General features: G+C 46.7%; 1 protein-coding gene across 1 annotated transcript in view; it reads right to left on the bottom strand.

The window, feature by feature from the left end:
* Nucleotides 1-6,917: 6,917 nt before the first annotated feature.
* The window catches only part of dbt (dihydrolipoamide branched chain transacylase E2), a 33,939-nt gene continuing 17,986 nt past the window's right edge, over nucleotides 6,918-22,870 (bottom strand). The window contains exons 10-11 of the mRNA XM_034531201.1: nucleotides 9,216-9,287; nucleotides 6,918-9,062 (exon numbers count right to left, since the gene is read on the bottom strand). Of these exons, the coding sequence (XP_034387092.1) occupies nucleotides 8,895-9,062; nucleotides 9,216-9,287 (240 nt within the window). The 3' untranslated portion in view covers nucleotides 6,918-8,894. The remainder of the gene's footprint in view (nucleotides 9,063-9,215; nucleotides 9,288-22,870) is intronic.

Genomic DNA, 22,870 nt, shown 5'->3' with positions numbered 1-22,870 from the left:
TGTAGTACAGTGGTAGTAAAGTTGTAGTCTATGTAGTACAGTTGTAGTCTTTGTAGTACAGTGGTAGTAAAGTTGTAGTCTTTGTAGTACAGTTGTAGTCTTTGTAGTACAGTGGTAGTCTTTGTAGTACAGTGGTAGTAAAGTTGTAGTCTTTGTAGTACAGTTGTAGTCTTTGTTGTACAGTGGTAGTCTTTGTAGTACAGTGGTAGTAAAGTTGTAGTCTATGTAGTAAAGTTGTAGTCTATGTAGTACAGTTGTAGTCTATGTAGTACAGTGGTAGTCTTTGTAGTACAGTGGTAGTAAAGTTGTAGTCTTTGTAGTACAGTTGTAGTCTTTGTAGTACAGTGGTAGTAAAGTTGTAGTCTATGTAGTACAGTTGTAGTCTTTGTAGTACAGTGGTAGTCTTTGTAGTACAGTTGTAGTCTTTGTAGTACAGTGGTAGTCTTTGTAGTACAGTGGTAGTCTTTGTAGTACAGTGGTAGTAAAGTTGTAGTCTATGTAGTACAGTTGTAGTCTTTGCAGTACAGTGGTAGTAAAGTTGTAGTCTATGTAGTACAGTTGTAGTCTTTGTAGTACAGTTGTAGTAAAGTTGTAGTCTATGTAGTACAGTTGTAGTCTTTGTAGTACAGTTGTAGTCTTTGTAGTACAGTTGGACTATAGTTGTAGTCTATGTAGTACAGTTGTAGTCTATGTAGTACAGTGGTAGTCTTTGTAGTACAGTGGTAGTAAAGTTGTAGTCTTTGTAGTACAGTGGTAGTAAAGTTGTAGTCTATGTAGTACAGTTGTAGTCTATGTAGTACAGTGGTAGTCTTTGTAGTACAGTGGTAGTAAAGTTGTAGTATATGTAGTACAGTGGTAGTCTTTGTAATACAGTGGTAGTAAAGTTGTAGTCTTTGTAGTACAGTTGTAGTCTTTGTAGTACAGTGGTAGTACAGTTGTAGTCTTTGTAGTACAGTGGTAGTCTTTGTAGTACAGTGGTAGTAAAGTTGTAGTCTATGTAGTACAGTTGTAGTCTTTGTAGTACAGTGGTAGTACAGTTGTAGTCTTTGTAGTACAGTGGTAGTCTTTGTAGTACAGTGGTAGTAAAGTTGTAGTCTATGTAGTACAGTGGTAGTCTATGTAGTACAGTTGTAGTCTTTGTAGTACAGTGGTAGTAGTTGTAGTACAGTGGTAGTAAAGTTGTAGTCTATGTAGTACAGTTGTAGTCTATGTAGTACAGTTGTAGTCTTTGTAGTACAGTTGGACTATAGTTGTAGTATATGTAGTACAGTGGTAGTCTTTGTAGTACAGTGGTAGTAAAGTTGTAGTCTTTGTAGTACAGTGGTAGTAAAGTTTTAGTCTATGTAGTACAGTTGTAGTCTATGTAGTACAGTGGTAGTCTTTGTAGTACAGTGGTAGTAAAGTTGTAGTCTATGTAGTACAGTGGTAGTCTTTGTAGTACAGTGGTAGTACAGTTGTAGTCTTTGTAGTACAGTGGTAGTCTTTGTAGTACAGTGGTAGTAAAGTTGTAGTCTATGTAGTACAGTTGTAGTCTTTGTAGTACAGTGGTAGTACAGTTGTAGTCTTTGTAGTACAGTGGTAGTCTTTGTAGTACAGTGGTAGTAAAGTTGTAGTCTATGTAGTACAGTGGTAGTCTATGTAGTACAGTTGTAGTCTTTGTAGTACAGTGGTAGTAGTTGTAGTACAGTGGTAGTAAAGTTGTAGTCTATGTAGTACAGTGGTAGTCCATGTAGTACAGTTGTAGTCTTTGTAGTACAGTGGTAGTAGTTGTAGTACAGTGGTAGTACAGTGGTAGTCTATGTAGTACAGTTGTAGTAGTTGTAGTACAGTTGTAGTAGTTGTAGTACAGTGGTAGTACAGTTGTAGTCTATGTAGTACAGTGGTAGTCTTTGTAGTACAGTGGTAGTACAGTTGTAGTCTATGTAGTACAGTTGTAGTCTTTGTAGTACAGTGGTAGTAGTTGTAGTAAAGTTGTAGTCTATGTAGTACAGTGGTAGTCTATGTAGTACAGTTGTAGTCTTTGTAGTACAGTGGTAGTAGTTGTAGTACAGTGGTAGTACAGTGGTAGTCTATGTAGTACAGTTGTAGTCTATGTAGTACAGTTGTAGTAGTTGTAGTACAGTGGTAGTACAGTTGTAGTCTATGTAGTACAGTGGTAGTCTTTGTAGTACAGTGGTAGTAAAGTTGTAGTCTATGTAGTACAGTTGTAGTCTTTGTAGTACAGTGGTAGTCTTTGTAGTACAGTGGTAGTCTTTGTAGTACAGTGGTAGTAAAGTTGTAGTCTATGTAGTAAAGTTGTAGTCTATGTAGTACAGTTGTAGTCTATGTAGTACAGTGGTAGTCTTTGTAGTACAGTGGTAGTAAAGTTGTAGTCTTTGTAGTACAGTTGTAGTCTTTGTAGTACAGTGGTAGTAAAGTTGTAGTCTATGTAGTACAGTTGTAGTCTTTGTAGTACAGTGGTAGTCTTTGTAGTACAGTTGTAGTCTTTGTAGTACAGTGGTAGTCTTTGTAGTACAGTGGTAGTCTTTGTAGTACAGTGGTAGTAAAGTTGTAGTCTATGTAGTACAGTTGTAGTCTTTGCAGTACAGTGGTAGTAAAGTTGTAGTCTATGTAGTACAGTTGTAGTCTTTGTAGTACAGTTGTAGTAAAGTTGTAGTCTATGTAGTACAGTTGTAGTCTTTGTAGTACAGTTGTAGTAAAGTTGTAGTCTATGTAGTACAGTTGTAGTCTTTGTAGTACAGTTGGACTATAGTTGTAGTCTATGTAGTACAGTTGTAGTCTATGTAGTACAGTGGTAGTCTTTGTAGTACAGTGGTAGTAAAGTTGTAGTCTTTGTAGTACAGTGGTAGTAAAGTTGTAGTCTATGTAGTACAGTTGTAGTCTATGTAGTACAGTGGTAGTCTTTGTAGTACAGTGGTAGTAAAGTTGTAGTCTATGTAGTACAGTGGTAGTCTTTGTAATACAGTGGTAGTAAAGTTGTAGTCTTTGTAGTACAGTTGTAGTCTTTGTAGTACAGTGGTAGTACAGTTGTAGTCTTTGTAGTACAGTGGTAGTCTTTGTAGTACAGTGGTAGTAAAGTTGTTGTCTATGTAGTACAGTTGTAGTCTTTGTAGTACTGTGGTAGTACAGTTGTAGTCTTTGTAGTACAGTGGTAGTCTTTGTAGTACAGTGGTAGTAAAGTTGTAGTCTATGTAGTACAGTGGTAGTCTATGTAGTACAGTTGTAGTCTTTGTAGTACAGTGGTAGTAGTTGTAGTACAGTGGTAGTAAAGTTGTAGTCTATGTAGTACAGTTGTAGTCTATGTAGTACAGTTGTAGTCTTTGTAGTACAGTTGGACTATAGTTGTAGTCTATGTAGTACAGTGGTAGTCTTTGTAGTACAGTGGTAGTAAAGTTGTAGTCTTTGTAGTACAGTGGTAGTAAAGTTTTAGTCTATGTAGTACAGTTGTAGTCTATGTAGTACAGTGGTAGTCTTTGTAGTACAGTGGTAGTAAAGTTGTAGTCTATGTAGTACAGTGGTAGTCTTTGTAGTACAGTGGTAGTACAGTTGTAGTCTTTGTAGTACAGTGGTAGTCTTTGTAGTACAGTGGTAGTAAAGTTGTAGTCTATGTAGTACAGTTGTAGTCTTTGTAGTACAGTGGTAGTACAGTTGTAGTCTTTGTAGTACAGTGGTAGTCTTTGTAGTACAGTGGTAGTAAAGTTGTAGTCTATGTAGTACAGTGGTAGTCTATGTAGTACAGTTGTAGTCTTTGTAGTACAGTGGTAGTAGTTGTAGTACAGTGGTAGTAAAGTTGTAGTCTATGTAGTACAGTGGTAGTCTATGTAGTACAGTTGTAGTCTTTGTAGTACAGTGGTAGTAGTTGTAGTACAGTGGTAGTACAGTGGTAGTCTATGTAGTACAGTTGTAGTAGTTGTAGTACAGTTGTAGTAGTTGTAGTACAGTGGTAGTACAGTTGTAGTCTATGTAGTACAGTGGTAGTCTTTGTAGTACAGTGGTAGTACAGTTGTAGTCTATGTAGTACAGTTGTAGTCTTTGTAGTACAGTGGTAGTAGTTGTAGTACAGTGGTAGTCTATGTAGTACAGTGGTAGTCTATGTAGTACAGTGGTAGTCTTTGTAGTACAGTGGTAGTAGTTGTAGTACAGTGGTAGTACAGTGGTAGTCTATGTAGTACAGTGGTAGTCTATGTAGTACAGTGGTAGTCTTTGTAGTACAGTGGTAGTAGTTGTAGTACAGTGGTAGTACAGTGGTAGTCTATGTAGTACAGTGGTAGTCTATGTAGTACAGTTGTAGTCTTTGTAGTACAGTTGGACTATAGTTGTAGTCTATGTAGTACAGTGGTAGTCTTTGTAGTACAGTGGTAGTAAAGTTGTAGTCTATGTAGTACAGTGGTAGTCTTTGTAGTACAGTGGTAGTACAGTTGTAGTCTTTGTAGTACAGTGGTAGTCTTTGTAGTACAGTGGTAGTAAAGTTGTAGTCTATGTAGTACAGTTGTAGTCTTTGTAGTACAGTGGTAGTACAGTGGTAGTCTTTGTAGTACAGTGGTAGTCTTTGTAGTACAGTGGTAGTAAAGTTGTAGTCTATGTAGTACAGTGGTAGTCTATGTAGTACAGTTGTAGTCTTTGTAGTACAGTGGTAGTAGTTGTAGTACAGTGGTAGTAAAGTTGTAGTCTATGTAGTACAGTGGTAGTCTATGTAGTACAGTTGTAGTCTTTGTAGTACAGTGGTAGTAGTTGTAGTACAGTGGTAGTACAGTGGTAGTCTATGTAGTACAGTTGTAGTCTATGTAGTACAGTTGTAGTAGTTGTAGTACAGTGGTAGTACAGTTGTAGTCTATGTAGTACAGTGGTAGTCTTTGTAGTACAGTGGTAGTACAGTTGTAGTCTATGTAGTACAGTTGTAGTCTTTGTAGTACAGTGGTAGTAGTTGTAGTACAGTGGTAGTACAGTGGTAGTCTATGTAGTACAGTGGTAGTCTATGTAGTACAGTGGTAGTCTTTGTAGTACAGTGGTAGTAGTTGTAGTACAGTGGTAGTACAGTGGTAGTCTATGTAGTACAGTGGTAGTCTATGTAGTACAGTGGTAGTCTTTGTAGTACAGTGGTAGTAGTTGTAGTACAGTGGTAGTACAGTGGTAGTCTATGTAGTACAGTGGTAGTCTATGTAGTACAGTGGTAGTCTTTGTAGTACAGTGGTAGTAGTTGTAGTAGTTTAACTCTGCTTCCTCCCCGGAGTCGTTGTGACTTCACGTCTCAGAGGGTCCTTTGGACCTGGAGGTGTGTGAAGCCTCCTGCCCTGCTGCCCCCTCCTTTCTACCTCCTTCATGGATTGTGGAGGTCTGTCTTGACTAATGTTACTGTGCGTCTCTCTGTGTTCTGATTCTAAATGATCTGTCAGACGTTCAGCTCTCTAAAATTCAAATGCGTGCTGCATTTGTTGGACTTACAGCTGCTAAGAGAACGACTGCAACCCGTTGGAAACCACCTCATGACTTATCTATTCATGGACGCTTTCCTTCTTGATGTTATATATATGGAGATCTCAACAGCTCGCATGAATGGAGCATCAGAAAAGACTTTGGACACTTGGGTCAACATTATTAAAGATATGCTGTAGATGTGTGCTATAGCCCCTTACTTCTTATTGCACACGTGTCCCTGTCAGTTATTTGTCTGTTGTCTGTTGTGTTGTGTGTATATTTATGTCCCCCCTCATCTTTCCTCTGTTTCATGGTTCTGAGAGACTCCTTTTGTCTCTGCATAGTGTTTGTCATTTGAAAGGGCTCCATGTCTTAGTGTTCCGCCATCCTGCGTGATTATGCTAAATAAAAACATTTGATCGCAAAAAGAAAATGGATCGTGGAGGTCTGGATCGTGAGGTCTGGATCGTGAGGTCTGGATCGTGGAGGTCTGGATCGTGAGGTCTGGATCGTGGAGGTCTGGATCGTGAGGTCTGGATCGTGGAGGTCTGGATCGTGGGGTCTGGATCGTGGAGGTCTGGATCGTGGAGGTCTGGATCGTGAGGTCTGGATCGTGGAGGTCTGGATCGTGAGGTCTGGATCGTGAGGTCTGGATCGTGGAGGTCTGGATCGTGAGGTCTGGATCGTGGAGGTCTGGATCGTGGAGGTCTGGATCGTGAGGTCTGGATCGTGGAGGTCTGGATCGTGGGGTCTGGATCGTGGAGGTCTGGATCGTGGAGGTCTGGATCGTGAGGTCTGGATCGTGGAGGTCTGGATCGTGAGGTCTGGATCGTGGAGGTCTGGATCGTGAGGTCTGGATCGTGGAGGTCTGGATCGTGAGGTCTGGATCGTGGAGGTCTGGATCGTGAGGTCTGGATCGTGGAGGTCTGGATCGTGGAGGTCTGGATCGTGAGGTCTGGATCGTGGAGGTCTGGATCGTGGGGGTCTGGATCGTGGAGGTCTGGATCGTGAGGTCTGGATCGTGGAGGTCTGGATCGTGGTCCATGCCTACTGCTAATTATTCATACATTCTGAGATACATGAGATATCATTAAGGTTTAGAGTACAAAGAGTTTATTATTATTTGTTAAACCATCTAACTGAGGGTTGCAATTACATGTGTTAATACAACTATATATAGATATATACATTTATATTTAATTTACAATGAATAATTGGAGTAAACTCATGAGCTTGAACAGCTGAGGTGGTGATGTCATCAAGTTCGCTGCTGCAAAGCCCTCTGAGGCAAATTTGTGATATTGGGCTATACAAAATAAACTGAATTGCAGAAAGACCGTCCTGCCGGACTCCAGAGTCCAAAAGAACTCTGTACTCAACGTACTTTGTGTTGAAACCAAAACAAACATGGAGGTTATGAACTGGTTTCAGAATCAATAACATTGATGGTCGTTGTCCTCCATTCATTATATTCAACACAACAAAGTCACAACTACGTCAGGTTTGTGCACTTCAACTTTATTCATCGTTCTTCAGGTTCAACCGTTCCCAAAAATACAAAAAACTACTTTTTTTTTACAGTTTTACATTTAGTCGGTCGCTAGAAACTAAAACAAAGCAGGAAGAGAAACATTCAACCAACTCCAGAGATTATTCACAGGTTCTGTAACAGACGGGTCAGACCACGAGGGGGATCAGGTCTACAGAGACCTCATTCCCACCAGCCTCGGAACCAGACCACCAAGAATTTGGATTATTTACAAACGTCACTTCAGATTCATATCATGAACGTTGAGACTCAGCAGAGGACCGACGGACCCTTGAGACCAGAACTGGTTCTGATCCAGTATAGAGGAGAGAAACTGGTTCTGATCCAGTATAGAGGAGATAAACTGGTTCTGATCCAGTACAGAGGAGAGAAACTGGTTCTGATCCAGTACAGAGGAGAGAAACTGGTTCTGATCCAGTATAGAGGAGAGAAACTGGTTCTGATCCAGTATAGAGGAAAGAAACTGGTTCTGATCCAGTACAGAGGAGATAAACTGGTTCTGATCCAGTATAGAGGAAAGCAACTGGTTCTGATCCAGTATAGAGGAAAGAAACTGGTTCTGATCCAGTATAGAGGAAAGAAACTGGTTCTGATCCAGTACAGAGGAGATAAACTGGTTCTGATCCAGTATAGAGGAGAGAAACTGGTTCTGATCCAGTATAGAGAGAAACTGGTTCTGATCCAGTACAGAGGAGAGAAACTGGTTCTGATCCAGTATAGAGGAGATAAACTGGTTCTGATCCAGTACAGAGGAGAGAAACTGGTTCTGATCCAGTATAGAGAGAAACTGGTTCTGATCCAGTATAGAGGAGAGAAACTGGTTCTGATCCAGTATAGAGAGAAACTGGTTCTGATCCAGTATAGAGGAGAGAAACTGGTTCTGATCCAGTACAGAGGAGAGAAACTGGTTCTGATCCAGTACAGAGGAGAGAAACTGGTTCTGATCCAGTACAGAGGAGAGAAACTGGTTCTGATCCAGTATAGAGAGAAACTGGTTCTGATCCAGTATAGAGGAGAGAAACTGGTTCTGATCCAGTACAGAGGAGAGAAACTGGTTCTGATCCAGTACAGAGGAGAGAAACTGGTTCTGATCCAGTACAGAGGAGAGAAACTCAAAGGAGGGTCTGAGCCAGAAGCAGAGGACCTTCCTATTGATTGATACATTTTCATTATTTGTTAATAAGTTGATTTCTGACGTCAGACCAACTGATCAGAACCAGAATCAATTCATTAATCAATAGTTTAACTGAGCTTGTTTTTTAAAAACCTCAGAGACGTGAATCACATTCTGTTCTGCTGATAAATAAAATCATTTGGTCACATGACATGAGGTATGCTGGCTCTGCCCGCCTCATTTGCATCCACAGACCCCTCAAACCAGGAGCTACAGATCAATATGATTTAAAAACACACAGAACTTCATCAATTCACTGTTGGACTCTGAGATGTTTAAGGAACAGTGAGAACCGTGAGAACGTTTGGTTACAGAAGTTCTGCTGTTTTCAATGTTTCACTTTACCAACTGATCTCAGACCAGGTCCTGGATCCACAGCCAGCTCCAGATGTTTCGGTGACAACACTCGGATCTGGATCAATGAAGACCGAAAAGGCCGCCCGTAGACCGGTTCTCCGGTTCCCAGCCTGTCAACTGGATTTACTGATGGCATTTAGAACGGGTCATAATTTGTAATTGATTTCCTGAAACATTAGAAACAGACTAACTACTCAAACCTCCACTGTGTGTGGTATTGGTCGTCATGGAAACAACATGATAGACAGGATGACCCCTCCTCCTCCTCCCGCTGCCTTGCTCAAAGGCAACAAGGAAACGACAGCGAGTGAACAAGAAGGCCTCCAACAGAAAGACGAAGCGAAGGCGGCGGGAGGAGAAGTGAAGGTCTCCCAGGGGCTGATGGGAAATAGTCCTCTCTTATTTGAGGTCCAGCATCATGCTGGCCGGGTTCTCCAGGTATTCCCTCCACAGGTTGGAGAACCGACTCATGGTGGCTCCGTCGATGATGCGGTGATCCGCCGACCAGCTGACGTTCATGAGGTGAGCTCGGACCACCTGACCGCCGGCGTCGAACCGAGGGAGAACCTGACGGGTAAAAGAAATACGATGGAACATTCTTCATGGAAACAGGATCCCATCCCGCTACTTAAATGTTGTAAGACTACAGATAAACGTTTCCATGACAGCAGGTCGATAGAAACACAACCCTGATGAGGATCCATGTGGATTGGAACCAACCTGGATCTTCCCCAGAGCTCCGATGGCGACTTCAGGAGGAAGAATGACCGGTTTAGCGTACGTCCCTCCGATCTGATCCAAAGACAAGAAGATGTGACGCCAGCTCAGGTTCTAGTGTGTGCTTGAGGTTCTGGTGTGTGTGGCTGTGGTTCTAGTGTGTGGTTGTGGTTCTAGAGTGTGGTTGTGGTTCTGGTGTGTGGTTGTGGTTCTGGTGTGTCGTTGTGGTTCTGGTGTGTGTGGTTGTAGTTCTAGAGTGTGGTTGTGGTTCTGGTGTGTGGTTGTGGTTCTAGTGTGTGGTTGTGGTTCTGGTGTGTGGTTGTGGTTCTGGTGTGTGGTTGTGGTTCTGGTGTGTGGTTCTGGTTCTGGTGTGTGGTTGTGGTTCTGGTGTGTGGTTGTGGTTCCAGTGTGTGGTTGTGGTTCTGGTGTGTCGTTGTGGTTCTGGTGTGTGTGGTTGTAGTTCTAGAGTGTGGTTGTGGTTCTGGTGTGTGGTTGTGGTTCTGGTGTGTGGTTGTGGTTCTGGTGTGTGACTGTGGTTCTAGAGTGTGGTTGTGGTTCTGGTGTGTGACTGTGGTTCTGGTGTGTGGTTGTGGTTCTGGTGTGTGGTTGTGGTTCTGGTGTGTGGTTGTGGTTCTAGAGTGTGGTTGTGGTTCTGGTGTGTGACTGTGGTTCTGGTGTGTGGTTCTAGAGTGTGGTTGTGGTTCTAGAGTGTGGTTGTGGTTCTGGTGTGTGGTTGTGGTTCTGGTGTGTGGTTGTGGTTCTAGAGTGTGGTTGTGGTTCTAGAGTGTGACTGTGGTTCTAGAGTGTGGTTGTGGTTCCGGTGTGTGGTTGTAGTTCTAGAGTGTGGTTGTGGTTCTGGTGTGTGACTGTGGTTCCGGTGTGTGGTTGTGGTTCTAGAGTGTGGTTGTAGTTCTAGAGTGTGACTGTGGTTCTGGTGTGTGACTGTGGTTCTAGAGTGTGGTTGTGGTTCTAGAGTGTGACTGTGGTTCTAGAGTGTGGTTGTGGTTCCGGTGTGTGGTTGTAGTTCTAGAGTGTGGTTGTGGTTCTGGTGTGTGACTGTGGTTCCGGTGTGTGGTTGTGATTCTAGAGTGTGGTTGTGGTTCTAGAGTGTGACTGTGGTTCTGGTGTGTGACTGTGGTTCTGGTGTGTGGTTGTGGTTCTAGAGTGTGACTGTGGTTCTGGTGTGTGACTGTGGTTCTAGAGTGTGACTGTGGTTCCGGTGTGTGGTTGTGGTTCTAGAGTGTGGTTGTGGTTCTGGTGTGTGGTTGTGGTTCTAGAGTGTGACTGTGGTTCTGGTGTGTGACTGTGGTTCTGGTGTGTGGTTGTGGTTCTAGAGTGTGGTTGTGGTTCCAGTGTGTGGTTGTGGTTCTAGAGTGTGGTTGTGGTTCTGGTGTGTGGTTGTGGTTCTGGTGTGTGGTTGTGGTTCTGGTGTGTGGTTGTGGTTCTGGTGTGTGGTTGTGGTTCTAGAGTGTGGTTGTGGTTCTGGTGTGTGACTGTGGTTCTGGTGTGTGGTTCTAGAGTGTGGTTGTGGTTCTAGAGTGTGGTTGTGGTTCTGGTGTGTGGTTGTGGTTCTGGTGTGTGGTTGTGGTTCTAGAGTGTGGTTGTGGTTCTAGAGTGTGACTGTGGTTCTAGAGTGTGGTTGTGGTTCCGGTGTGTGGTTGTAGTTCTAGAGTGTGGTTGTGGTTCTGGTGTGTGACTGTGGTTCCGGTGTGTGGTTGTGGTTCTAGAGTGTGGTTGTAGTTCTAGAGTGTGACTGTGGTTCTGGTGTGTGACTGTGGTTCTAGAGTGTGGTTGTGGTTCTAGAGTGTGACTGTGGTTCTAGAGTGTGGTTGTGGTTCCGGTGTGTGGTTGTAGTTCTAGAGTGTGGTTGTGGTTCTGGTGTGTGACTGTGGTTCCGGTGTGTGGTTGTGGTTCTAGAGTGTGGTTGTGGTTCTAGAGTGTGACTGTGGTTCTGGTGTGTGACTGTGGTTCTGGTGTGTGGTTGTGGTTCTAGAGTGTGACTGTGGTTCTGGTGTGTGACTGTGGTTCTAGAGTGTGACTGTGGTTCCGGTGTGTGGTTGTGGTTCTAGAGTGTGGTTGTGGTTCTGGTGTGTGGTTGTGGTTCTAGAGTGTGACTGTGGTTCTGGTGTGTGGTTGTGGTTCTAGAGTGTGACTGTGGTTCTGGTGTGTGACTGTGGTTCTAGAGTGTGACTGTGGTTCCGGTGTGTGGTTGTGGTTCTAGAGTGTGGTTGTGGTTCTGGTGTGTGGTTGTGGTTCTAGAGTGTGACTGTGGTTCCGGTGTGTGGTTGTGGTTCTAGAGTGTGGTTGTAGTTTTAGAGTGTGACTGTGGTTCTGGTGTGTGGTTGTGGTTCTAGAGTGTGGTTGTGGTTCTAGAGTGTGGTTGTGGTTCTGGTGTGTGGCTGTGGTTCTGGTGTGTGGTTGTGGTTCTAGAGTGTGGTTGTGGTTCCAGAGTGTGGTTGTGGTTCCAGTGTGTGGTTGTGGTTCTAGAGTGTGGTTGTGGTTCTGGTGTGTGGTTGTGGTTCTGGTGTGTGGTTGTGGTTCTGGTGTGTGGTTGTGGTTCTGGTGTGTGGTTGTGGTTCTGGTGTGTGACTGTGGTTCTGGTGTGTGGTTGTGGTTCTGGTGTGTGACTGTGGTTCTAGAGTGTGGTTGTGGTTCTGGTGTGTGACTGTGGTTCTGGTGTGTGGTTGTGGTTCTGGTGTGTGGTTGTGGTTCTAGAGTGTTGTTGTGGTTCTGGTGTGTGACTGTGGTTCTGGTGTGTGGTTGTGGTTCTAGAGTGTGGTTGTGGTTCTAGAGTGTGGTTGTGGTTCTGGTGTGTGGTTGTGGTTCTGGTGTGTGGTTGTGGTTCTAGAGTGTGGTTGTGGTTCTAGAGTGTGACTGTGGTTCTAGAGTGTGGTTGTGGTTCCGGTGTGTGGTTGTAGTTCTAGAGTGTGGTTGTGGTTCTGGTGTGTGACTGTGGTTCCGGTGTGTGGTTGTGGTTCTAGAGTGTGGTTGTAGTTCTAGAGTGTGACTGTGGTTCTGGTGTGTGACTGTGGTTCTAGTGTGGTTGTGGTTCTAGAGTGTGACTGTGGTTCTAGAGTGTGGTTGTGGTTCCGGTGTGTGGTTGTAGTTCTAGAGTGTGGTTGTGGTTCTGGTGTGTGACTGTGGTTCCGGTGTGTGGTTGTGGTTCTAGAGTGTGGTTGTGGTTCTAGAGTGTGACTGTGGTTCTGGTGTGTGACTGTGGTTCTAGAGTGTGACTGTGGTTCCGGTGTGTGGTTGTGGTTCTAGAGTGTGGTTGTGGTTCTGGTGTGTGGTTGTGGTTCTAGAGTGTGACTGTGGTTCCGGTGTGTGGTTGTGGTTCTAGAGTGTGGTTGTGGTTCTGGTGTGTGGTTGTGGTTCTAGAGTGTGACTGTGGTTCTGGTGTGTGACTGTGGTTCTGGTGTGTGGTTGTGGTTCTAGAGTGTGGTTGTGGTTCCAGTGTGTGGTTGTGGTTCTAGAGTGTGGTTGTGGTTCTGGTGTGTGGTTGTGGTTCTGGTGTGTGGTTGTGGTTCTGGTGTGTGGTTGTGGTTCTGGTGTGTGGTTGTGGTTCTAGAGTGTGGTTGTGGTTCTGGTGTGTGACTGTGGTTCTGGTGTGTGGTTCTAGAGTGTGGTTGTGGTTCTAGAGTGTGGTTGTGGTTCTGGTGTGTGGTTGTGGTTCTGGTGTGTGGTTGTGGTTCTAGAGTGTGGTTGTGGTTCTAGAGTGTGACTGTGGTTCTAGAGTGTGGTTGTGGTTCCGGTGTGTGGTTGTAGTTCTAGAGTGTGGTTGTGGTTCTGGTGTGTGACTGTGGTTCCGGTGTGTGGTTGTGGTTCTAGAGTGTGGTTGTAGTTCTAGAGTGTGACTGTGGTTCTGGTGTGTGACTGTGGTTCTAGAGTGTGGTTGTGGTTCTAGAGTGTGACTGTGGTTCTAGAGTGTGGTTGTGGTTCCGGTGTGTGGTTGTAGTTCTAGAGTGTGGTTGTGGTTCTGGTGTGTGACTGTGGTTCCGGTGTGTGGTTGTGGTTCTAGAGTGTGGTTGTGGTTCTAGAGTGTGACTGTGGTTCTGGTGTGTGACTGTGGTTCTGGTGTGTGGTTGTGGTTCTAGAGTGTGACTGTGGTTCTGGTGTGTGACTGTGGTTCTAGAGTGTGACTGTGGTTCCGGTGTGTGGTTGTGGTTCTAGAGTGTGGTTGTGGTTCTGGTGTGTGGTTGTGGTTCTAGAGTGTGACTGTGGTTCTGGTGTGTGGTTGTGGTTCTAGAGTGTGACTGTGGTTCTGGTGTGTGACTGTGGTTCTAGAGTGTGACTGTGGTTCCGGTGTGTGGTTGTGGTTCTAGAGTGTGGTTGTGGTTCTGGTGTGTGGTTGTGGTTCTAGAGTGTGACTGTGGTTCCGGTGTGTGGTTGTGGTTCTAGAGTGTGGTTGTAGTTTTAGAGTGTGACTGTGGTTCTGGTGTGTGGTTGTGGTTCTAGAGTGTGGTTGTGGTTCTAGAGTGTGGTTGTGGTTCTGGTGTGTGACTGTGGTTCTGGTGTGTGGTTGTGGTTCTAGAGTGTGGTTGTGGTTCCAGAGTGTGGTTGTGGTTCCAGTGTGTGGTTGTGGTTCTAGAGTGTGGTTGTGGTTCTGGTGTGTGGTTGTGGTTCTGGTGTGTGGTTGTGGTTCTGGTGTGTGGTTGTGGTTCTGGTGTGTGGTTGTGGTTCTGGTGTGTGACTGTGGTTCTGGTGTGTGGTTGTGGTTCTGGTGTGTGACTGTGGTTCTAGAGTGTGGTTGTGGTTCTGGTGTGTGACTGTGGTTCTGGTGTGTGGTTGTGGTTCTGGTGTGTGGTTGTGGTTCTAGAGTGTGACTGTGGTTCTGGTGTGTGGTTGTGGTTCTAGAGTGTGGTTGTGGTTCTAGAGTGTGGTTGTGGTTCTGGTGTGTGGTTGTGGTTCTGGTGTGTGGTTGTGGTTCTAGAGTGTGGTTGTGGTTCTAGAGTGTGACTGTGGTTCTAGAGTGTGGTTGTGGTTCCGGTGTGTGGTTGTAGTTCTAGAGTGTGGTTGTGGTTCTGGTGTGTGACTGTGGTTCCGGTGTGTGGTTGTGGTTCTAGAGTGTGGTTGTAGTTCTAGAGTGTGACTGTGGTTCTGGTGTGTGACTGTGGTTCTAGTGTGGTTGTGGTTCTAGAGTGTGACTGTGGTTCTAGAGTGTGGTTGTGGTTCCGGTGTGTGGTTGTAGTTCTAGAGTGTGGTTGTGGTTCTGGTGTGTGACTGTGGTTCCGGTGTGTGGTTGTGGTTCTAGAGTGTGGTTGTGGTTCTAGAGTGTGACTGTGGTTCTGGTGTGTGACTGTGGTTCTAGAGTGTGACTGTGGTTCCGGTGTGTGGTTGTGGTTCTAGAGTGTGGTTGTGGTTCTGGTGTGTGGTTGTGGTTCTAGAGTGTGACTGTGGTTCCGGTGTGTGGTTGTGGTTCTAGAGTGTGGTTGTAGTTCTAGAGTGTGACTGTGGTTCTGGTGTGTGGTTGTGGTTCTAGAGTGTGGTTGTGGTTCCAGAGTGTGGCTGTGGTTCCAGTGTGTGGTTGTGGTTCTAGAGTGTGGTTGTGGTTCCAGAGTGTGGTTGTGGTTCCAGTGTGTGGTTGTGGTTCTGGTGTGTGACTGTGGTTCTGGTGTGTGGTTGTGGTTCTAGAGTGTGGTTGTGGTTCCAGAGTGTGGTTGTGGTTCCAGTGTGTGGTTGTGGTTCTAGAGTGTGGTTGTGGTTCTGGTGTGTGGTTGTGGTTGTGGTTCTGGTGTGTGACTGTGGTTCTGGTGTGTGGTTGTGGTTCTGGTGTGTGGTTGTGGTTCTAGAGTGTGACTGTGGTTCTGGTGTGTGACTGTGGTTCTGGTGTGTGGTTGTGGTTCTAGAGTGTGGTTGTGGTTCTAGAGTGTGGTTGTGGTTCTGGTGTGTGGTTGTGGTTCTGGTGTGTGGTTGTGGTTCTGGTGTGTGGTTGTGGTTCTAGAGTGTGACTGTGGTTCTGGTGTGTGACTGTGGTTCTGGTGTGTGGTTGTGGTTCTAGAGTGTGACTGTGGTTCTGGTGTGTGACTGTGGTTCTAGAGTGTGACTGTGGTTCCGGTGTGTGGTTGTGGTTTTAGAGTGTGGTTGTGGTTCTGGTGTGTGGTTGTGGTTCTAGAGTGTGACTGTGGTTCTGGTGTGTGGTTGTGGTTCTAGAGTGTGGTTGTGGTTCTGGTGTGTGACTGTGGTTCTGGTGTGTGGTTGTGGTTCTAGAGTGTGGTTGTGGTTCCAGAGTGTGGTTGTGGTTCTAGAGTGTGACTGTGGTTCTGGTGTGTGACTGTGGTTCTGGTGTGTGGTTGTGGTTCTAGAGTGTGACTGTGGTTCTGGTGTGTGACTGTGGTTCTAGAGTGTGACTGTGGTTCCGGTGTGTGGTTGTGGTTCTAGAGTGTGGTTGTGGTTCTGGTGTGTGGTTGTGGTTCTAGTGTGTGACTGTGGTTCCGGTGTGTGGTTGTGGTTCTAGAGTGTGGTTGTAGTTCTAGAGTGTGACTGTGGTTCTGGTGTGTGGTTGTGGTTCTAGAGTGTGGTTGTGGTTCCAGAGTGTGGTTGTGGTTCCAGTGTGTGGTTGTGGTTCTAGAGTGTGGTTGTGGTTCCAGAGTGTGGTTGTGGTTCCAGTGTGTGGTTGTGGTTCTGGTGTGTGACTGTGGTTCTGGTGTGTGGTTGTGGTTCTAGAGTGTGGTTGTGGTTCCAGAGTGTGGTTGTGGTTCCAGTGTGTGGTTGTGGTTCTAGAGTGTGGTTGTGGTTCTGGTGTGTGGTTGTGGTTCTGGTGTGTGGTTGTGGTGTGTGGTTGTGGTTCTAGAGTGTGGTTGTGGTTCTGGTGTGTGACTGTGGTTCTGGTGTGTGGTTGTGGTTCTGGTGTGTGGTTGTGGTTCTAGAGTGTGGTTGTGGTTCTGGTGTGTGACTGTGGTTCTGGTGTGTGGTTGTGGTTCTAGAGTGTGGTTGTGGTTCTAGAGTGTGGTTGTGGTTCTGGTGTGTGGTTGTGGTTCTGGTGTGTGACTGTGGTTCTGGTGTGTGACTGTGGTTCTGGTGTGTGGTTGTGGTTCTAGAGTGTGACTGTGGTTCTGGTGTGTGACTGTGGTTCTAGAGTGTGACTGTGGTTCTAGAGTGTGGTTGTGGTTCCGGTGTGTGGTTGTAGTTCTAGAGTGTGGTTGTGGTTCTGGTGTGTGACTGTGGTTCCGGTGTGTGGTTGTGGTTCTAGAGTGTGGTTGTGGTTCTAGAGTGTGACTGTGGTTCTGGTGTGTGACTGTGGTTCTAGAGTGTGACTGTGGTTCCGGTGTGTGGTTGTGGTTCTAGAGTGTGGTTGTGGTTATGGTGTGTGGTTGTGGTTCTAGAGTGTGACTGTGGTTCCGGTGTGTGGTTGTGGTTCTAGAGTGTGGTTGTAGTTCTAGAGTGTGACTGTGGTTCTGGTGTGTGGTTGTGGTTCTAGAGTGTGGTTGTGGTTCCAGAGTGTGGTTGTGGTTCCAGTGTGTGGTTGTGGTTCTAGAGTGTGGTTGTGGTTCCAGAGTGTGGTTGTGGTTCCAGTGTGTGGTTGTGGTTCTGGTGTGTGACTGTGGTTCTGGTGTGTGGTTGTGGTTCTAGAGTGTGGTTGTGGTTCCAGAGTGTGGTTGTGGTTCCAGTGTGTGGTTGTGGTTCTAGAGTGTGGTTGTGGTTCTGGTGTGTGGTTGTGGTTCTGGTGTGTGGTTGTGGTGTGTGGTTGTGGTTCTAGAGTGTGGTTGTGGTTCTGGTGTGTGACTGTGGTTCTGGTGTGTGGTTGTGGTTCTGGTGTGTGGTTGTGGTTCTAGAGTGTGGTTGTGGTTCTGGTGTGTGACTGTGGTTCTGGTGTGTGGTTGTGGTTCTAGAGTGTGGTTGTGGTTCTAGAGTGTGGTTGTGGTTCTAGAGTGTGGTTGTGGTTCTAGAGTGTGGTTGTGGTTCTGGTGTGTGGTTGTGGTTCTGGTGTGTGGTTGTGGTTCTGGTGTGTGGTTGTGGTTCTAGAGTGTGGTTGTGGTTCTAGAGTGTGACTGTGGTTCTGGTGTGTGACTGTGGTTCTGGTGTGTGGTTGTGGTTCTAGAGTGTGACTGTGGTTCTGGTGTGTGACTGTGGTTCTAGAGTGTGACTGTGGTTCTAGAGTGTGGTTGTGGTTCTGGTGTGTGACTGTGGTTCTGGAGTGTGGTTGTGGTTCTAGAGTGTGACTGTGGTTCTGGTGTGTGACTGTGGTTCTAGAGTGTGACTGTGGTTCTAGAGTGTGGTTGTGGTTCCGGTGTGTGGTTGTAGTTCTAGAGTGTGGTTGTGGTTCTGGTGTGTGACTGTGGTTCCGGTGTGTGGTTGTGGTTCTAGAGTGTGGTTGTGGTTCTAGAGTGTGACTGTGGTTCTAGAGTGTGACTGTGGTTCCGGTGTGTGGTTGTGGTTCTAGAGTGTGGTTGTGGTTCTGGTGTGTGGTTGTGGTTCTAGAGTGTGACTGTGGTTCCGGTGTGTGGTTGTGGTTCTAGAGTGTGGTTGTAGTTCTAGAGTGTGACTGTGGTTCTGGTGTGTGGTTGTGGTTCTAGAGTGTGGTTGTGGTTCCAGAGTGTGGTTGTGGTTCCAGTGTGTGGTTGTGGTTCTAGAGTGTGGTTGTGGTTCCAGAGTGTGGTTGTGGTTCCGGTGTGTGGTTGTGGTTCTGGTGTGTGACTGTGGTTCTGGTGTGTGACTGTGGTTCTAGAGTGTGGTTGTGGTTCCAGAGTGTGGTTGTGGTTCCAGTGTGTGGTTGTGGTTCTAGAGTGTGGTTGTGGTTCCAGAGTGTGGTTGTGGTTCTGGTGTGTGGTTGTGGTGTGTGGTTGTGGTTCTAGAGTGTGGTTGTGGTTCTGGTGTGTGACTGTGGTTCTGGTGTGTGGTTGTGGTTCTGGTGTGTGGTTGTGGTTCTGGTGTGTGACTGTGGTTCTGGTGTGTGGTTGTGGTTCTAGAGTGTGGTTGTGGTTCTGGTGTGTGACTGTGGTTCTGGTGTGTGACTGTGGTTCTGGTGTGTGGTTGTGGTTCTAGAGTGTGGTTGTGGTTCTAGAGTGTGGTTGTGGTTCTGGTGTGTGGTTGTGGTTCTAGAGTGTGGTTGTGGTTCCAGAGTGTGGTTGTGGTTCCAGTGTGTGGTTGTGGTTCTAGAGTGTGGTTGTGGTTCTGGTGTGTGGTTGTGGTTCTGGTGTGTGGTTGTGGTGTGTGGTTGTGGTTCTAGAGTGTGGTTGTGGTTCTGGTGTGTGACTGTGGTTCTGGTGTGTGGTTGTGGTTCTGGTGTGTGGTTGTGGTTCTAGAGTGTGGTTGTGGTTCTGGTGTGTGACTGTGGTTCTGGTGTGTGGTTGTGGTTCTAGAGTGTGGTTGTGGTTCTAGAGTGTGGTTGTGGTTCTGGTGTGTGGTTGTGGTTCTGGTGTGTGACTGTGGTTCTGGTGTGTGACTGTGGTTCTGGTGTGTGGTTGTGGTTCTAGAGTGTGACTGTGGTTCTGGTGTGTGACTGTGGTTCTAGAGTGTGACTGTGGTTCTAGAGTGTGGTTGTGGTTCCGGTGTGTGGTTGTAGTTCTAGAGTGTGGTTGTGGTTCTGGTGTGTGACTGTGGTTCCGGTGTGTGGTTGTGGTTCTAGAGTGTGGTTGTGGTTCTAGAGTGTGACTGTGGTTCTGGTGTGTGACTGTGGTTCTAGAGTGTGACTGTGGTTCCGGTGTGTGGTTGTGGTTCTAGAGTGTGGTTGTGGTTATGGTGTGTGGTTGTGGTTCTAGAGTGTGACTGTGGTTCCGGTGTGTGGTTGTGGTTCTAGAGTGTGGTTGTAGTTCTAGAGTGTGACTGTGGTTCTGGTGTGTGGTTGTGGTTCTAGAGTGTGGTTGTGGTTCCAGAGTGTGGTTGTGGTTCCAGTGTGTGGTTGTGGTTCTAGAGTGTGGTTGTGGTTCCAGAGTGTGGTTGTGGTTCCAGTGTGTGGTTGTGGTTCTGGTGTGTGACTGTGGTTCTGGTGTGTGGTTGTGGTTCTAGAGTGTGGTTGTGGTTCCAGAGTGTGGTTGTGGTTCCAGTGTGTGGTTGTGGTTCTAGAGTGTGGTTGTGGTTCTGGTGTGTGGTTGTGGTTCTGGTGTGTGGTTGTGGTGTGTGGTTGTGGTTCTAGAGTGTGGTTGTGGTTCTGGTGTGTGACTGTGGTTCTGGTGTGTGGTTGTGGTTCTGGTGTGTGGTTGTGGTTCTAGAGTGTGGTTGTGGTTCTGGTGTGTGACTGTGGTTCTGGTGTGTGGTTGTGGTTCTAGAGTGTGGTTGTGGTTCTAGAGTGTGGTTGTGGTTCTAGAGTGTGGTTGTGGTTCTAGAGTGTGGTTGTGGTTCTGGTGTGTGGTTGTGGTTCTGGTGTGTGGTTGTGGTTCTGGTGTGTGGTTGTGGTTCTAGAGTGTGGTTGTGGTTCTAGAGTGTGACTGTGGTTCTGGTGTGTGACTGTGGTTCTGGTGTGTGGTTGTGGTTCTAGAGTGTGACTGTGGTTCTGGTGTGTGACTGTGGTTCTAGAGTGTGACTGTGGTTCTAGAGTGTGGTTGTGGTTCTGGTGTGTGACTGTGGTTCTGGAGTGTGGTTGTGGTTCTAGAGTGTGACTGTGGTTCTGGTGTGTGACTGTGGTTCTAGAGTGTGACTGTGGTTCTAGAGTGTGGTTGTGGTTCCGGTGTGTGGTTGTAGTTCTAGAGTGTGGTTGTGGTTCTGGTGTGTGACTGTGGTTCCGGTGTGTGGTTGTGGTTCTAGAGTGTGGTTGTGGTTCTAGAGTGTGACTGTGGTTCTAGAGTGTGACTGTGGTTCCGGTGTGTGGTTGTGGTTCTAGAGTGTGGTTGTGGTTCTGGTGTGTGGTTGTGGTTCTAGAGTGTGACTGTGGTTCCGGTGTGTGGTTGTGGTTCTAGAGTGTGGTTGTAGTTCTAGAGTGTGACTGTGGTTCTGGTGTGTGGTTGTGGTTCTAGAGTGTGGTTGTGGTTCCAGAGTGTGGTTGTGGTTCCAGTGTGTGGTTGTGGTTCTAGAGTGTGGTTGTGGTTCCAGAGTGTGGTTGTGGTTCCGGTGTGTGGTTGTGGTTCTGGTGTGTGACTGTGGTTCTGGTGTGTGGTTGTGGTTCTAGAGTGTGGTTGTGGTTCCAGAGTGTGGTTGTGGTTCCAGTGTGTGGTTGTGGTTCTAGAGTGTGGTTGTGGTTCCAGAGTGTGGTTGTGGTTCTGGTGTGTGGTTGTGGTGTGTGGTTGTGGTTCTAGAGTGTGGTTGTGGTTCTGGTGTGTGACTGTGGTTCTGGTGTGTGGTTGTGGTTCTGGTGTGTGGTTGTGGTTCTGGTGTGTGACTGTGGTTCTGGTGTGTGGTTGTGGTTCTAGAGTGTGGTTGTGGTTCTAGAGTGTGGTTGTGGTTCTGGTGTGTGGTTGTGGTTCTGGTGTGTGGTTGTGGTTCTGGTGTGTGGTTGTGGTTCTAGAGTGTGGTTGTGGTTCTAGAGTGTGACTGTGGTTCTGGTGTGTGACTGTGGTTCTGGTGTGTGACTGTGGTTCTGGTGTGTGGTTGTGGTTCTAGAGTGTGACTGTGGTTCTGGTGTGTGACTGTGGTTCTAGAGTGTGACTGTGGTTCTGGTGTGTGACTGTGGTTCTGGTGTGTGGTTGTGGTTCTAGAGTGTGGTTGTGGTTCTAGAGTGTGACTGTGGTTCTGGTGTGTGACTGTGGTTCTGGTGTGTGGTTGTGGTTCTAGAGTGTGACTGTGGTTCTGGTGTGTGACTGTGGTTCTGGTGTGTGGTTGTGGTTCTAGAGTGTGGTTGTGGTTCCAGTGTGTGGTTGTGGTTCTAGAGTGTGGTTGTGGTTCTGGTGTGTGGTTGTGGTTCTGGTGTGTGGTTGTGGTGTGTGGTTGTGGTTCTAGAGTGTGGTTGTGGTTCTGGTGTGTGACTGTGGTTCTGGTGTGTGGTTGTGGTTCTGGTGTGTGGTTGTGGTTCTAGAGTGTGGTTGTGGTTCTGGTGTGTGACTGTGGTTCTGGTGTGTGGTTGTGGTTCTAGAGTGTGGTTGTGGTTCTAGAGTGTGGTTGTGGTTCTGGTGTGTGGTTGTGGTTCTGGTGTGTGACTGTGGTTCTGGTGTGTGACTGTGGTTCTGGTGTGTGGTTGTGGTTCTAGAGTGTGACTGTGGTTCTGGTGTGTGACTGTGGTTCTAGAGTGTGACTGTGGTTCTAGAGTGTGGTTGTGGTTCCGGTGTGTGGTTGTAGTTCTAGAGTGTGGTTGTGGTTCTGGTGTGTGACTGTGGTTCCGGTGTGTGGTTGTGGTTCTAGAGTGTGGTTGTGGTTCTAGAGTGTGACTGTGGTTCTGGTGTGTGACTGTGGTTCTAGAGTGTGACTGTGGTTCCGGTGTGTGGTTGTGGTTCTAGAGTGTGGTTGTGGTTCTGGTGTGTGGTTGTGGTTCTAGAGTGTGACTGTGGTTCCGGTGTGTGGTTGTGGTTCTAGAGTGTGGTTGTAGTTCTAGAGTGTGACTGTGGTTCTGGTGTGTGGTTGTGGTTCTAGAGTGTGGTTGTGGTTCCAGTGTGTGGTTGTGGTTCTAGAGTGTGGTTGTGGTTCTAGAGTGTGGTTGTGGTTCCAGAGTGTGGTTGTGGTTCCAGTGTGTGGTTGTGGTTCTGGTGTGTGACTGTGGTTCTGGTGTGTGGTTGTGGTTCTAGAGTGTGGTTGTGGTTCCAGAGTGTGGTTGTGGTTCCAGTGTGTGGTTGTGGTTCTAGAGTGTGGTTGTGGTTCTGGTGTGTGGTTGTGGTTCTGGTGTGTGGTTGTGGTGTGTGGTTGTGGTTCTAGAGTGTGGTTGTGGTTCTGGTGTGTGACTGTGGTTCTGGTGTGTGGTTGTGGTTCTGGTGTGTGGTTGTGGTTCTAGAGTGTGGTTGTGGTTCTGGTGTGTGACTGTGGTTCTGGTGTGTGGTTGTGGTTCTAGAGTGTGGTTGTGGTTCTAGAGTGTGGTTGTGGTTCTAGAGTGTGGTTGTGGTTCTAGAGTGTGGTTGTGGTTCTGGTGTGTGGTTGTGGTTCTGGTGTGTGGTTGTGGTTCTGGTGTGTGGTTGTGGTTCTAGAGTGTGGTTGTGGTTCTAGAGTGTGACTGTGGTTCTGGTGTGTGACTGTGGTTCTGGTGTGTGGTTGTGGTTCTAGAGTGTGACTGTGGTTCTGGTGTGTGACTGTGGTTCTAGAGTGTGACTGTGGTTCTAGAGTGTGGTTGTGGTTCTGGTGTGTGACTGTGGTTCTGGAGTGTGGTTGTGGTTCTAGAGTGTGACTGTGGTTCTGGTGTGTGACTGTGGTTCTAGAGTGTGACTGTGGTTCTAGAGTGTGGTTGTGGTTCCGGTGTGTGGTTGTAGTTCTAGAGTGTGGTTGTGGTTCTGGTGTGTGACTGTGGTTCCGGTGTGTGGTTGTGGTTCTAGAGTGTGGTTGTGGTTCTAGAGTGTGACTGTGGTTCTAGAGTGTGACTGTGGTTCCGGTGTGTGGTTGTGGTTCTAGAGTGTGGTTGTGGTTCTGGTGTGTGGTTGTGGTTCTAGAGTGTGACTGTGGTTCCGGTGTGTGGTTGTGGTTCTAGAGTGTGGTTGTAGTTCTAGAGTGTGACTGTGGTTCTGGTGTGTGGTTGTGGTTCTAGAGTGTGGTTGTGGTTCCAGAGTGTGGTTGTGGTTCCAGTGTGTGGTTGTGGTTCTAGAGTGTGGTTGTGGTTCCAGAGTGTGGTTGTGGTTCCGGTGTGTGGTTGTGGTTCTGGTGTGTGACTGTGG

This window comes from Cyclopterus lumpus, chromosome 4, assembly GCF_009769545.1.
Source record: "Cyclopterus lumpus isolate fCycLum1 chromosome 4, fCycLum1.pri, whole genome shotgun sequence".
Classification (NCBI taxonomy): domain Eukaryota; kingdom Metazoa; phylum Chordata; class Actinopteri; order Perciformes; family Cyclopteridae; genus Cyclopterus; species Cyclopterus lumpus.
The sequence above is the reverse complement of the archived record's forward strand: the minus strand, read 5'-3'. Positions and strand labels throughout refer to the sequence as shown.